Genomic DNA, 16381 nt, shown 5'->3' on the forward strand with positions numbered 1-16381 from the left:
GTGTAACTTATAAATATACTATATTTGGTAATTTGATCAGCATGATGTCTAGACATCATGTCGGTTGATGTCTTTCACATCATGTTAAATAATGTACAAACATAATCCTACATATATCAACCATGATGTCTAGACATACCATCATGATGTCTAAACATTATATTTCATGATGTCTGGATATCAACCTTTTGTCAAGGATGGCTTTCCATAGCTAGCCGAAACCTAGAGGTTTAGGCAAGATGGCGTTTCGCCAAAAAGCAAAATTCTGCCAAAACTATATTAAAGTTATATTAAAAAACTGGCGAAACTTTGGAGAAAAGCGAAACTGCTGAAACTTATTATAAATGCCAAAACTGCCGAAACTCTGCCAAAACTATAATATATCTATAGTAAAATTTTGGCAGAACTAATCGTAGGATTTTGAAAAGGTTTAGACAAGCAACCTTAGTTTGGACATCAACCTTTTGTCAAGGATGGCTTTCCATACCTCTGTATTTTAACTAGTCTTTTTTTTTGATAATTTTATTGTCAATCTTAAAATCATTGCAACATAAAATAACGTTTCACCACTTTTTTTCATTTTTTTTTCTTTTCCTTTATTATTTTTTAATAATTTTTACATACGAATTAATAACATCATATTTTTTGTTCAAAAAAATTATTTATTAAAATGGATGGAATTAAATTAAGTGATGATGTATTTGAACAAATAAAAGACTTTGACTATTGGGAATTGACTGAAGAACAAGAATCGTTAATTGATAAACTAATAACAGACAAAGAATTAAAAGAACATTATAAAAATCATGGTTTATGTAAAGAATGTAAGCGGTTTAATACTGATTATGATAAATATTGCAATTTTGTAATTCTAAACATTTTCACCAAAATTTCAAAAATTGGACAAGTGGAAATCATGTCGTTGATGAATTTATTCAAAAAGCACAATTAAAAGCTAGTTCTTACGATAAAATCATATAGTGGATTGAATATGATAAATTTGAAGATGTTAAATATTTGGCAAAAGGGGGTTTTGGAACTACTTTTAAAGCAGTTTGAAAAGATGGTCATATTAGTGATTGGGATTATAATAATAATAAATGGACAAGAGAAGGTGAAACAAAAGTTGCTTTAAAGTGCTTGCACAATTCCCAAGATATTACATCAGATTTTTTAAAAGAAGTAAGATATTTTTCACTGATTTAGTATTATTAGCCTTATAAATGTTTAACTAACTATAATTTTCTTTTAAGGTTGAATCAAATATTTTAGTATATAGTAGTACTGGTTGGATAGTTCGTTGTTTTGGTATTACCAAAGATACAAAAACAAATGATTTTATGATGGTAATGGAATTAAAAGATGGTAGTTTAAGACAGTATTTAAACAATTACTTCATTTCACTGAATTGGCATAAAAAGTTGCATAATTTACAAGGTATTGCATCGTGTCTTAAAGATATTTATAATAAAGGATTAATTCATCATGATTTTCATTGTGGGAATATATTAGGCGATGATCATGGAATGGCTTTTGTTACTGATTTGGGATTATGTCAACCTGCTAATGTCAAATCCTCTCAAAATAGTAATAAAAAAAATATATAAAGTATTACCTTATGTAGCTCCAGAAGTTTTAAGAGGAAATGAATCTACTCATAAAAGTGATATTTATGGATTTGGAATCATTGCATATGAAATTTGTACAGGTTTCCCTCTTTATTATGATATAGCTCATGATGAATTCTTGGCAATGAAAATTTGTAAGGGATTGAGGCCAAAGTCTAATTATAAAATTCCTAAATTTATTTTTGACATTATTAATCAATGTTGGGATGCAGACCCTTTAAAACGACCTAATGCAGATGAATTAACTAATTTATTTTATGAATTATTTATTAAGCTTCATAATAGTGAAGTGGATTCTGTAATTTATAGACAAGTTAAAGAAGCAGATGAAATTAACAAAAAGTCATCTTCAACATTTCAGTCACCATTATCATCTACTAGTACACTCTCATATATAACACATCCTCAAGCAGTTTACACAAGTAGACTTTTAGATTTTAAAAATCTTCCAGAACCTGAAAATGCAGACAAAAATGATGATCTAGAATATTCAAGTAAACATATATAGTTTTCTATAATGATTTAAATTTTTTTACAATGCTAACAACTAATATTTATAGATTCTCTAAAAATGGATTTTACTAAACTTGATATTAATTCTAAAGGTAATTACAGTACTTTTTACATGGATTTTTTTGATCTACTAGATTTTAACTAAATTGATAATTTATTTTATTATAGATGAAAGTAATATTAATCACAGATTACTTTAAAGGTATCATATCTACCATGTTTATTATGTAATTATTTAATTCTATTTGTATTTTTCACTTGGTGGATTGAAGGAATTTTTTATGGATTAAATTTAACAATCGATATAAATTTCCTAATTTAATGATCTAAAGTCTAGACTGGAGTCCTGTACAAAGTCTATTTTTTGAAATCAGGCCCAGTCCGGTCTAGATCCCAACCAGAATCTCATTATTATGGTACCTTTGAGGAAAAAAACTATTTGTTAGAAAAAAAAAAAATCTTCAACATTTATTTGTTAAAAAACCTTTATATTACTTATTAAAAAAATATCTTTGTATTAAAAATTTCATATTTGCTTTTAAAGAATTTTTTATACTTGTATTTACCTATTAAAAAAAAAATTTCGTATTATTACTATTTATTAAATAAAATTACTTTCAAATTTATTAAAATTTATTTACTAAAAAAACTATCTATAGAAAGATATTTACGTGATTTATTTATCTACAAGAGAATGAATAAATTGAAAAAGATAAAAAAGGTTAATTTTTTTATTATTTATCTAGATTGTAAATTATCAAAGCAAGGCTTTTTTTTTAAAAAAAAATAAATAAAAAGTTGGAAAAATGTAGTATACAGTATAAAAAAAGCTATAAAATAGAATGATATAAAATGCAAAAAATTTAAAATGCTAATGATTGAAATCAAGAGATCGGAAAAATCCGCAAGTACGAGATGACCTATTTCTTTTTTTTAGTTTTATAGAAATCGAACGGATCAGAAGTACTATGTTTAGTTCCTTTTTTTGTATTTTTGTATTTTTTGTATTCTTGTATTAAGCCAATTCTTTTTTTGTTTCATAGAAATCGAAAAACTTTGCCTACAGATCGGATGGATCAGAAGAATCAGGAGACAAAAAAAATCGTGTACGAAAAAAGAAGTTTTAATTCTTCTTTTTATAATTTTTTATAAAGGGAAAGCGTCTAATTCTTTTTTTTTTGTTTTGTAGGAATCGAAAACTTTGCCTACGGATCGGATAGATCAGAAAAATCGGGAGACCAAAAAAAAAATTTGTGTACGACCGAAAGAATCAACAATGCCTTATTTTACGCCAGATTCTTCTACAAACCATTCAAAATTAAAGATAACGACCAAAAACATTTCTATATAGCGTTTAAAAATTTCATATTGAACCTACAAAATTACCAGAAATACTATCTAACATACTTCTCGCCTCTAAAATTGAAAAAACATATGTATATATATCAGATATAATTTTGATCATTAGTTAGAGATCATGAAATATGAATGAAATAAATAAATTTTCATAGTTGTACTCAAATAAAAAAATTTTTTATTGATGTAGCTCATAACTGAGAAAAATGATAGTCATGCAATTGTGCGTAATATAAACTTTATGGTCTTAGCCGTTTACAAAGATGGTTGATCCGATGAAACATAAAATTTCTAAGCCACAGCGAATACAACTTTTTTCATATAAAAAACTTTTTACTTCAAAATATAAATTTTGGAGGGTTTCTTTTTTCCTTTTTTTTTAGTGCGTTCTAATAAACAGACTCTTACACATTTTATACTATATTTAATTTTATTCATTTATACTTTTTAGTCAATGAACCAATTACCAAGAATCATCCATTATCTTGTTATATGAGCAGAAAAATCGATTGTTCTGCAAAACTAAATGAAATTTTACTTAGGATAATGAACCAAATTTATTAATGAGAGTTTAAGTAAAAAATTGTTATATCAAATTTATAACATGTTCATATTATTCAAAAATTTAATTTCTTTTTCTTTCAATTTAGAAAACCGCAATATTTCTAATTCAAGGATAGGTGATTGATCGTAGTTAGAGAATTTACTAAGATTTCACTATTATGTAATAATATATAATGCCTATATTCACTGTTATTTATGTTGGTTTGTCATTTTCAATAATATTCTAATAAAATTATGTTTTTAATGTTTTAAACCGTTTTTTTAAAAAAAATCCTTGCTTTTCCTAATCATATGAAACTTAAATACACTTTGTTTTAGTATAAATTGTTAAATACATGAAAGTTTTTTTCGTAAGAAAATAGATAGAATTAGCGTTCATTTTTATTACCTATTTATTTTCCTATACAAACATCATTAATAATTTTAAAACATTAAATCATTAGCCTGAAGAAAAGAATGCCGAAAATCTTGTGTAATATGTCTAACTTTAATTGTGGTTATTTTCTTAATTAATTTGATGATCGTACTAACCATGAAATTCAAAATATGGTTAGTTTGAGGCCAAATATGGTTTAGACCTTTCCGAGATTTTTTATTCATATACTTAAGCTTGAAGCTTAAGCTTAAGTTTAAGCTTAAGTTCCAGCTTCAAGCCTCAAGCTTCAAGTGTTGAATCCGCAGTCAGCTTCTTTACGGATGGTGGGTTAATATATATATGAAAAAAAAAGAGTGTCGATAAAAAAAAAATCAATTTGATGAAAAAAAATGATCAACATAATACGTAATAAAATGATGATAGACATAAATAATTACGTAATTATATTATATAATAAACATTTATAATATGATAATATGAAAAATTTTGACAAGTTTCGTAATAGTTACCATTCACTTTCGTTTTTTATTACTAAAAATAAAAAAAAAGAAAACAAAAATATATGTATAATATTTCTTAATAAAAAAAAAACAATATAATAAGAATTTTTTTGTTGTATAATAAATAATGATAAAATAATTATTATATAAAAAATATTTCCTTATAAAAATTATTTATTATAAAAAATAGTGATTTCATTTTTAATTAATAACGCTTATACAAATATCTTTTTAAAAAACCAATAAATAAGATACCTCTCTCTTGATTTAAAAATTCTACAAAATAATGATAATAAAAAATACACTAAAAAAACACACACAAAAGAATATATCAAAAAAACACAAAAAAATGTGTAATGTGTATCATGCAATACGAGACAAAATCTAAAGTTTTTTTACGCATATTACCATTTTTAAAAAGTTGAGATCATCAATCATGTGATCACAAAAATATTTAATTTACGTTCGTTTTTATGTTTTTATAAAAATTTTAGAATAAGTTTTGTACATGGTAAGTAATCTAAGTTGATAAAAAATCAAAATATATTGTTTTAAGTTAGATTTGTTTACTCCAAGTATAGTTTCTTATACTAAATTTTGCTTAAATAGCGTCTAAGATAAAAAAGATTATTAATTAGACAAATTTTATAAAACAAAATCCCATAATACGACATAAAAATAAATAAACAAACCTTTATAACAACTTATTAAACTCACTTTCTCCTTTTCCTTCTATTTCTAACACTATAAATATAAAAATTTAATTATTAATGAGTTAACAAACTTAATAAAAAAAAAATTTATATAAATTGAGTAGTTTCATATAAATATGTAAAGTAGTACCTTAAAATACCATTTTACCACTTTCCAGAAGGCCTGAGAATATTTTGATTAGTGTAGTTATTGTATGATTCTAGCATAGTGTCTTTTTTTATTCATTATGATCTAAGTAAGATCTTGAAGTTAAAGAGTAAAAATACTGGTTTATTTTTGAATAAACTTTGCTAACACATAGTATACATGTATATTTATTGAAATATTAAAAAAAAATGGTAGTATTATAAAAAATTTAGAACTTAAGTGATAAGAAAAGAAAATTTTTTTCGTATATGAGAATTTTTTTTGTCTTACGTGATCGACATATTTTGAAAACGGCATAAATATGATGTTAAAGATGATCTTTTTAATAATAAGATAAAATAATAAAAATATAATATCATAATTATAATTTGAACTTTTTATAAATTATATTCAATTATTAAATAGAAAAAACGTCTATATTGATTAATTAAAAATAATATGCATCTTAATAAACTTTTACCCAATTATCTAATAATCATTTACTAATCAAAAAAGAAAAAAAAATTATTATATGATACCTGAAATTCTGTAAAAATGATCTTTTTATCAATTAACTAATCTTCAAATATTATCAAAATAAATATTAACAATAAATAAATAATTCTTTTTTAAAAATATATATATATACATGTATATAAATTAAAAAAATTAAAATTCGATAATAAATGTAATTTCAATAAATAAAAAAATAATTTTAATTTTTATTTAATTAAAAATACATAAAATAAACATATAAAAGCACCTTTCTACAAACAAAGTCCGCGACTATAAAAAACCCATTTATTGAAAAATTTTCAATTAATCGAAGAGTGTGCCAACTTGACTCCTAATTCTTCCCTAGTTAACATTAAATAATTGAACAAAGTTTACTTATAATATAATAAAATGTTAAGAAAATACTTGTGGCTTATGTAAATTTATTTTGGATGTAAAACAAAAAATATTTTTTTGTCAAGATGTTATAAATTATACAAATGATAATTGCATGTGATTCGTTGCGTAGTTCGTTAAATATTCAGTCTTAATCTTTAACATTAATTAGTATGATATTATGGCTTCTCCGTGTATTTTAAATTTTATAAATTTACACAGGCTGAACAATATCCAAAATCTTTTATTTTGCTCAAATATATTGTCACTGATTTTAATTTCTTCCATAACAAATAATAAGTAATACAGAAATTATGAAGAATGATACAACCTAATTTTATAAAAATTATTATCTGTTGTAAATTTTCGTGAAACTTTGTAGAATTTGCACAACTTAGAAATGTAACTAATAATAATGATTATGAAACTTTACAAAATTGTTTGAATTTGTTCTCTTTATGTTTATTCAAATAGAAAAGTTATGAAATTAAATTAAGTCTTCCAAATATTCAGCAAAGCCATGGGATATAGATTTACAATATTTATATAAAATTCTAATAAATTTATGTAAAATCTATGTTCTATTTTAAAAAACTTAAATCATTCAATGAATTTTTCGAAAATAAAATCATTAACTGAACGTTCATATTCATATTATTATCCTAATAGCTGATGATCTGATGATCACAAAAGTCACGAATAAATTTCATGACAGAATACAGAAATTAAATAAAATACTCTGTAATAAAAATAGTTTTATCTGTCATTTTCATCAAAATTAATATTTTATTATCGTTTGTTATTACCATTATATTGTACTTAGACTTGAAGCAACTAATAGCAATTGGATGATGTATTTTATATAAATGATTTTTTGATTCAACAATTCTAACTACGATTCTAATTATTCTTAACGCAAGCTTTTTTAACAATGATTTAATATATTGTTCTCATGATTCAATAAACTAATAATATATATAACTAAAAAATTTGTCATTATTAGGTAAAAGAAGTATAAAGGAAATTAATGAATGACGTCAGTTAATAAATAATACAATAAATGTTAAATTAATTATGCTTTTATACATAGAAAAAAGAAAAATTTTGACTGCTAGTAAATAAACATAATTATTGTTAATAATGTATAACTAAAAACCGACAATTTAAAATCTCCTTTCATTATAACGCTATTCTTTCTAATAACATTAACATTTTATACTATTTCCTTTAGTTCTTCCAAGTAAGATAGTATTTAAATTCTGCTAGTAGTAAATCATTGATTAATGACTCAAATAATTTCAAAATATGGAAACCTAATAATGTCATAAATTTTATGCTAAAAAATACCATAATTATTACTTTAATTCCAGTCAACAGGTTGCTCTTTAAAATAACTACTTGGATCAGAATGGGATTCGGTTGGATAATATCTTCTCCGACCGTTATCAATCTTTCACACAATGGTTCACTCGAACATTGCGTTAGTTCAACTCGCGCCGAATCTTTTACTATTATATTCAGTATTCTTTTGATTTGCCCACGAAATAGTACCGTCTACTATATTCATACTGACTCTCAAGCAACTATACATACTTTCAATTCTTTATACTCACACAAAACTACACCGCGTCGATTTCAAAAAATTAATAATTGTTTGACCTGGCAAGCCATAAAACACATTATTGAACAATTACGTTTAAAAGTTTCGCTGGTAAAAGTGCAAGCACATTCAGGAATCGAACACAACAAGGTGGCTGATTTACTTGCTAAAGAAGGTTGTTTATTACTCTATGCACGTCAATCAATAAAAAAGGCCTAGGCATGCAACTCTGCACCCTAGAATTTATTACTATTGATAGAAACATAAGAAAACTCTCAAAAAAACCATTAAATTATAGACGTTTCGAACACCATTTATTTCACTACTGAAATCATTAGAGATCAACAAAGATTTCACTTTAAATAACGTTATCAATTGGAAATACACCAAGATATGGATGCTATACAATCCGTTTGACCGTCCGACGAGTCTTAAATTGAATAAACTCAATAGTTGGAAAATGAAAACTTCTAGCAACAATTTATCAACACTTGACATCCTTAATCGTAATTTTCCTGGTTTATTACAAGGCCTTTTCAAATGTTTTTTTGCAACAAAAATAATGAAACAAATGAACTGAACACTTATTGTCCTGTTATTAAACTTTCAACTCCTATTTTAAGAAAATATAGAACATTGTTATGGGCTATACTCACGTCTAATGCTGATCACCCGGAAGCTGTTTTTAAAGAAAGTTTCAACCGTTGTGAACTCTTCAATTAGTGTGACCAAAACATACTCACAATCCAAGCCAACCACAATTCTATTAAACTTAATTCCTATATTACCATCAAATCAGAAAATTTAATCAAAAAATTATGATGTAATTTTGTTTATAACCTTCATTTAGACATTTATACAGACAGACATTTGGAGATACCGATGTGACTTATTATCCGAATGGAAAAATTCTCATAATATCACTAAATTAAAGTTTCAAAAACTTTCACACCAACAAACGTACTAATAAAACGCAAACAATTTACCGATCACGACCACGATACGTCGTGATACGTCGGATAGGCGCAACAACCGATCCACGCATAAATATACATATAGGAACCCGTACAATCAACATAGACAAAATTTGGATGATACTATGTGGATTTATTTCACTAGTAATAATTCTTTACATAATATTACTTGGTTACAAACTTTTGATTTTTTTTATAGATTTTAATTTTTCTTTTACTTCTTTTTCTTTTTTTCTTCTTCCCCCTATAATTTTTACTTTAATATTTAATAATCCATTTCGGTTCCTAATGCAGCAACTACGTTACTGAAATTTAGGTCTTTTTATCGAAAGGTGAGTTCTGTATGGGATGTACTCATGTACAATACTTCTTGCCATCCCTATAAAAAATTTTATCCGTTATTTCTGTAAAAATTCCGTAAAAATGATCCTTTCACGGATCCATTCATGGAAAATGCAAATAATTCGATAAATTCCGTGATATAAGATTATTAATTCCATCCGGAAATATGAGCTTTTTACGGAAAAAGGATGGAATATAAAAAACGGATCGACTTTTTTTATAAGGCATGTAAATTTTTACCTCTGAAATTATGTAGTGTGCCTGCCTTTCCAAGTAAAAAAAAATTGCCGATCTAAAATCATTCTGTATATATTTAACTAGTCTTTTTTTGATAATTTCGTTAAATCATTCTGTATTTTAACTAGTCTTTTTTGATAATTTCGTTGCCGATCTAAAATTATTCTGTCTATTTTTAACTAATCTTTTTTGGTCATTTCGTTGTCGATCTGCACATCGGAGTAAAATTTGCATAAAATAACGTTTCACCACTAATTATTATATTATTTTTTTTTTTCATGCTATTTAACATATTCCTTATACACAGTGAAATTCGATAAACCGGATCTTCGATAAACCGGATTTGGGCCTAAACCGGATTTTTTTGCTGGAACCAAATCACGTATATTAAAATAGTTTCGATATACCGGAGTTTACTAGTAAAAGCTCGATATTCGATAAAACGGATCAATTTTCTAACCAGCTATAGTAAAAATGATTCGATAAACCGGATCACGTGATCATTAACCAATAAAATTTAAGTAACGTGATGCGGTAAATCTTAATTTTGGCCAGAATTATAAAAATCTTAATTCCGGCCAAAGTTATATATTACTTATATATTCAATTAAAATATTTTATATTTATTTTCATGACCTCTATGACTAAAAACTAAGATAAAAAATTATATGTATTAATTTTATTAGCACGAATTTTTCAAAAAAATTCAGTATAATAGATTTTTAATATATTCGCTATACCGGATATCCTGATAAACCGGATATTTTTAGTGGAACCGATAGATCCGGTTTATCGAATTTCACTGTGTATAACAAATAATTCATTAAATGGACGAAATCATACTTAGTGATGATATACTTGAAAAAATAAAAAATTTTAGATATTATCGTTTGACTAAAGAACAAGAATCGTTACTCGATGAACTAATAGCAGACAAAGAATTAATAAAATGTTATAAAAAACATGGTTCATGTAATATTTGTAATCAGCCTAGAACTGGAAATATTTATTGTCGGTTATGTAATTCACAACGATTTAAACAAAATTTCAAAAATTGGACAAGTGGGAATCATGACGTTGATGAATTTATTCAAAAAGCACAATTAAAAGGTAAAAATGAGTCTCAAATCATAGAGTGGATTGAATATGATAAATTTGAAAATGTTGAATATTTAGCAAAAGGAGGATTTGGAACTACTTACAAAGCAATTTGGAAAGAAGGATATTTTACTAGTTGGGACTTTCTTAATAATAATCAATTGAAAAGAAATGGTGAAACAAAAGTCGCTTTAAAATGTTTACACAACTCACAAGATATTACAGCTGATTTTTTAAAAGAAGTGAGATATTTTCTTAAATGTTTTAATATTGTTTGCCTTTATAAATGTTAAACCAATTATAATTATTTTTTTTTTTAAGGTTGAGTCAAATATTTTAGTATGTGGATCTTGGATAGTTCGTTGTTTTGGTATTACCAAAGATCCAAAAACAAATAATTTTATGATGGTAATGGAATTAAAAGATGGTAGTTTAAGACAAAATATAAATAATAATTTTAATTCAATAAATTGAGGGAAAAAATTGTATTTGTTACGTGGTATCTCAATTGGTCTTAAAGATATCCATAATTGTGGATTAATTCATCACGATTTACATTGTGGAAATATATTAAGTGATTTTAATGTTGAATTTGCCTATATTACTGACTTAGGATTATGTCAACCAGCAAATGTTGAGTCCACTCAAAGTAATAATAAAAAAATATATGGAGCATTACTTTATTTAGCTCCGGAAATTTTAAGAGGAAAGGAATATACTCAATCAAGTGATATTTATGGATTTGGAATCATTGCATATGAATTTTGTACAGGATTTCCTCCTTATCATAATGTAGCTCATGATGAATTCTTAGCATTGAGAATTTGTCATGGCTTGAGACCAAAGTCCAATTATAAAATTCCTCAACTAATTTTTGACATAATTAATCAATGTTGGGATGCAGACCTTTCAAATCGACCTAAAGCGAATGATTTAGAGAAGTTTTTTACTGATTTATGGACTAATAATTGCAATAAAGATTCTATAATCAGTAAACAAATTAAAGAAGCAGATGAAATTAACAAAACGTCATATTTAACGTTATCATCTATTGGTCTTTCATATATTACACATTCTCAAGCAGTTTACACAAGCAGACTTTTAGATTATAAAGATCTTCCAGAACCCAGAAATTCAGACAATAATGATGATTCACTTGGAATAGAATATTCAGGTAAACATATCTATAATTTATTATAATAATTTAATAGGTTTATTTTATAATGTTAACAAACCAATATTTATAGAATCTTTAAAAATGAATTTTATTAAACCTGACATTAATTCTAAAGGTAATTAATTACTTTCGCATGTGATATTTTGATCTATTAAATTTTAACTAAATTGATTTATTATTTTATTATAGATGAAAATAATTAAATCACATCTTACTTTAAGTAAAAATAAAAATAAATAAAAATTTTGTTTTATATCCCAAATATTTTCATTTAAAGAACGAGGATAATAGTTAATTGCGTCTAGATGGAAATATACTAGTAAGGTTCATATTATCTATTATTCATATCTTATTAAATTTAAAATATAATTATATATATATTTTTTTTATACTAAATTATCTAAAATTAATAATAAATAATCACGATAAATTGAAAAACTAAGTTTATTGTAAAATTTGTTATTAAGTGATACTTTACCTTATTAAAGTCTTGTTAAACGTGATTGATAAGTTATTTTGTATGTACTGTACGTTATATCAGAATGATTCTATTGCATTATATAAATTGTAGATTATTATGAAATAAAAATTATTCTTTGATAATATAGTAAGTATAAGAGAGATTTAAAATATTTGAAGTTGATAACCATTCAATAATTTGGCTTTTTTATTTTAGAGGTTGACACAACACGGCCCAGAGAAGAAGAAATATTGGTCACGTATTCTCCATTTAACAAACAGATTCATATATTTAGTTGCTGTATAATCTTTAACAGCTTCATTCATCTAATGATTATAAATATTTCTTTCTAATTTTTAAAAGTTAATTAAATTAAATTTATTTATTCAAAGCAGTTTACAAAACTCATCTTTTCCTTAAAAGATTTATTTAGTGATACATCAGGTTGTAAACGAGAAGTTAGTCCACATGGAATAAGTAACTGCCAAATTGGTTTTCTTTTCACGAAACTGTTATTTTACAGCTCAGTTTTATATGCGGAAAAGGAATCCAACACCAAAAGAGATCTTGGATTATTGCCTTGGCTTGCGCGGGTTGTCCAAATATTTTCTACCCATCAGGTCATCATTCAACCTTCAGGATTGACACGAATTATCACACCTTCAGGAAAATCTTTACGCGGAATCTTCTTAAGTTTAAAAATGATGACTGGTGGCGTTTCATCCATCGGCCATGCAAACTAAAACAACTGTGAAGTTTGAACGTTCGTGTCCAGTTGATGGAATTGAAATAGTATCTTAACTCTCCTTTAAACATGAATTCTTGTAAATTAATATACTAAATTATCTAAAAATCAAATATAAATAAATCACTAATATTTCACTTGCGATAGTTGTAATAAATAAGTTTTATTGCTAATAAATGAGGAAACTAATTTTATATAAAAATTACTATTCGTTGATACCTTACCTTTATTACAGACTAGAAGTTTTATTAAATGTGAATTGATAAGTTATTTTGTATATATTTTATATAAGAATGATTCTTTTGCATTGAATAAATTGTAGATTATTGCGAAATAAAAATTATTCTTTGATAATATTCTTTATGATGGAAAGTATAAAAGAGATTAAAATATTTGAAGTTGATAATCGCTTAAAAATTTGACTTTTCTATTTTAGAGATTGGAATAATCGATCAATTAACCGATTAAGATGATTAACCAAGTTAGGGCATCTCAAAAAATCGGTTAATCGATTAAAATTTTCCAAATCATGATTCTCAAATTATATAATACAATCCAGAAATGATTGAAATTTCGGTAACATATACTTCAAACTCAAATTTTAACAAACGGGTTTTTTTATGGTACAATCTGCAGCTAAAAAAAATTTTAATATTAATCAATTAATTAATAATTGATTAAGGATCTTTATAATTTACAAAAGTTTGAAGTCACATAATATTAGTGACCGTAGTCAAGTTTTATAACCAACGAAATTAAAATGGATGTAGAATTTATATTTTTAAAAAATGAAATATTTAACTATAAAATTATTTAAAATCATCATTAATGAATAACTATAACTGAAAATATATTTTATCAATTAGTAGCTTTTAGTTGTGTTAATAAATTCATCAAGTTTTCCGATAGAAATTTATAATATTTATAATACTACGCGGCTCAGTGGCTGCCTATCTATACTAGTGTTAAACTGCTTACATTCTTCACATGGATACTATTTTATATGATTCTTTATTTAATTTTTGTTTATTTGAATTATATTATAATGATCGTTTGGATACATCATTATCGAGTTTGAAAAATTATATCGGTCAATTTCACGTGATTTAATTTCTTTCCAAGCCGATCATTAATTTTGGCCAAAATGATCGGCATTCTGATCATCAAGTGAGCCCACTTATTTTAACTAGTCTTCTTTTATTGCCGATCTTAAAATCATTGCGCATCGGAATAAAATTTACCATGTTACCGGCATAAATAACGTTTCAGCCGTTTCAGACGTTTCACCATCATTTTTCATTTTCTTACAAAAAATAACATGTTCCTTATTCAACAAATAATTAATAAATGGACAAAATTAAACATGTATTTGAGCAAATAAAAGATTTTAGTCGCTATTATTCAACCGAAAAACAAAAATCGTTAGTTGGTAAAGAAGATAATTTATGTGAAAATTGTAAACAGACTGATACTGGTTATAATTATTGTCAGTCATGTGATTCTAACCGTTTTCAACAAAATTTCAAAAACTGGACAAGTGGAAATCATGACGTTGATGAATTTATTCAAAAAGTACAATTAAAAGCTAAAAACAGTCAGTCAGTTATAGAATGGATTGAATATAATAAATTTGAAGACGTTGTATATTTAGCAAAAGGGGGATTTGGAACTATTTTCAAAGCAGTTTGGAAAGATGGCCCTATACGGAAATGGGATTATGAAAATAATCAATGGGAAAGAAATGGTGAAACAAAAGTCGCTTTAAAGTGTTTACATAACTCACAAGATATTACAGCAGATTTTTTAAAAGAAGTAAAGATATTTCCTATTAATTTTAGTATTATTAGCATTTATAATTTCTAAACTAATTACAACTTTCTTTAGGTTGAGTCAAATATTTTAGTATGCGAATCTGGACTTGGTTTGGTAGTTCGTTGTTTTGGTATTGCTAAGAATCCAAAAACAAATAATTTCATAATGGTGATGGCATTAAAAAATTGCAGTTTAAGACAACATATAAATGATAATTTTAATTCATTAAATTGGTTGAAAAAGTTGGGTTTATTACGTGGTATCTCAATTGGTCTTAGAGATATTCATAATAGTGGATTAATTCACCATGATCTTCATTGTGGAAATATATTAGTTGATGTTATTGGTAGTGTTGATGTGGCTTGTATTACTGATTTAGGATTATGTCAACCAGCAAATGTTAAGTCTTCTCAAAGTAATAGTAACGAAATATATGGAGTATTACCATATGTAGCAACTGAGGTTTTAAGAGGAAAAGAATATACTCAAGCAAGTGATATTTATGCATTTGGTATTATTGCATATGAAATTTGTACAGGATTGCCTCCTTATCACGATATACCTCATGATGAATTATTGGCAATGAAAATTTGTCAAGGGTTAAGGCCAAAATCTAATTATATAGTTCCTCAACTAATTATTGATATAATTAATCAATGTTGGGATACAGACCCTTCAAAACGACCTGAAGTGAACAAATTATTTGAGTTACAAAATGATTTATGGAAGGATTGGATTGAAGAAGATTCTGTAATCAAAAAACAAATCAATGAAGCAGATGAAATTAATAAAAAGACATCTTCAACGGTTCAGCCACATTTATCGACTATTGGTACTCTCTCATATACGACACATCCTCAAGCAATTTATATAAGTAGACTTTTAGATCTTAACAATCTTCTGGAACCCAAAAATGCAGACAATAATGATGATTTATTTGGAATAGAATATTCAGGTATACATATATATTTTATTATAATAATTTGGAATTGTTTATGATGCTAACAACTAATATTTACCATAGAATCTATAAGAATGGATTTTACTAAACTTGATATTAATGGTAATTACTTTGTACGTGAAATTTTGATCTATTAAATTTTAACTAAATTGATTTATTATTTTATTATAGATGAAAGTAATTAAACTCAATGTTATTTCGTGGACATTTTTGTGAAAATCTAATAAGGCTTATATTATCAATTATTCATATCTGAAAATTTTAATATATGTTAAAGATTAAAATTGTATTTTTATTAATAATTTAA

At 25.4% G+C, this 16381-nt stretch overlaps 3 protein-coding genes across 3 annotated transcripts; all 3 read left to right on the top strand.

Moving 5' to 3' along the window:
• Positions 1 to 670: 670 nt before the first annotated feature.
• Positions 671 to 2341, top strand: OCT59_004572 (uncharacterized protein; the record flags this gene model as incomplete). Its single annotated transcript, XM_025314281.2, has 5 exons — positions 671 to 865; positions 1254 to 1437; positions 1625 to 2122; positions 2189 to 2233; positions 2310 to 2341. The coding sequence occupies 5 exons, from the start codon at positions 671 to 673 to the stop codon at positions 2339 to 2341; spliced, it is 954 nt and encodes a 317-aa protein (XP_025185494.2).
• Positions 2342 to 10648: 8307 nt separating this feature from the next.
• On the top strand, positions 10649 to 12299 carry OCT59_004573 (uncharacterized protein; the record flags this gene model as incomplete). Its single annotated transcript, XM_025308777.2, has 6 exons — positions 10649 to 10841; positions 10998 to 11161; positions 11241 to 11346; positions 11440 to 12093; positions 12167 to 12211; positions 12286 to 12299. 6 exons carry the CDS (start codon positions 10649 to 10651, stop codon positions 12297 to 12299), a joined length of 1176 nt encoding a protein of 391 aa, XP_025185496.2.
• A 2349-nt stretch (positions 12300 to 14648) lies between these two features.
• Positions 14649 to 16259, top strand: OCT59_004574 (uncharacterized protein; the record flags this gene model as incomplete). Its single annotated transcript, XM_066148373.1, has 5 exons — positions 14649 to 14730; positions 14953 to 15113; positions 15186 to 16068; positions 16138 to 16176; positions 16246 to 16259. 5 exons carry the CDS (start codon positions 14649 to 14651, stop codon positions 16257 to 16259), a joined length of 1179 nt encoding a protein of 392 aa, XP_065996978.1.
• Positions 16260 to 16381: the final 122 nt, after the last annotated feature.

Source organism: Rhizophagus irregularis, chromosome 12 (assembly GCF_026210795.1).
Source record: "Rhizophagus irregularis chromosome 12, complete sequence".
In the NCBI taxonomy this organism is placed as follows: Eukaryota; Fungi; Glomeromycota; class Glomeromycetes; order Glomerales; family Glomeraceae; genus Rhizophagus; species Rhizophagus irregularis.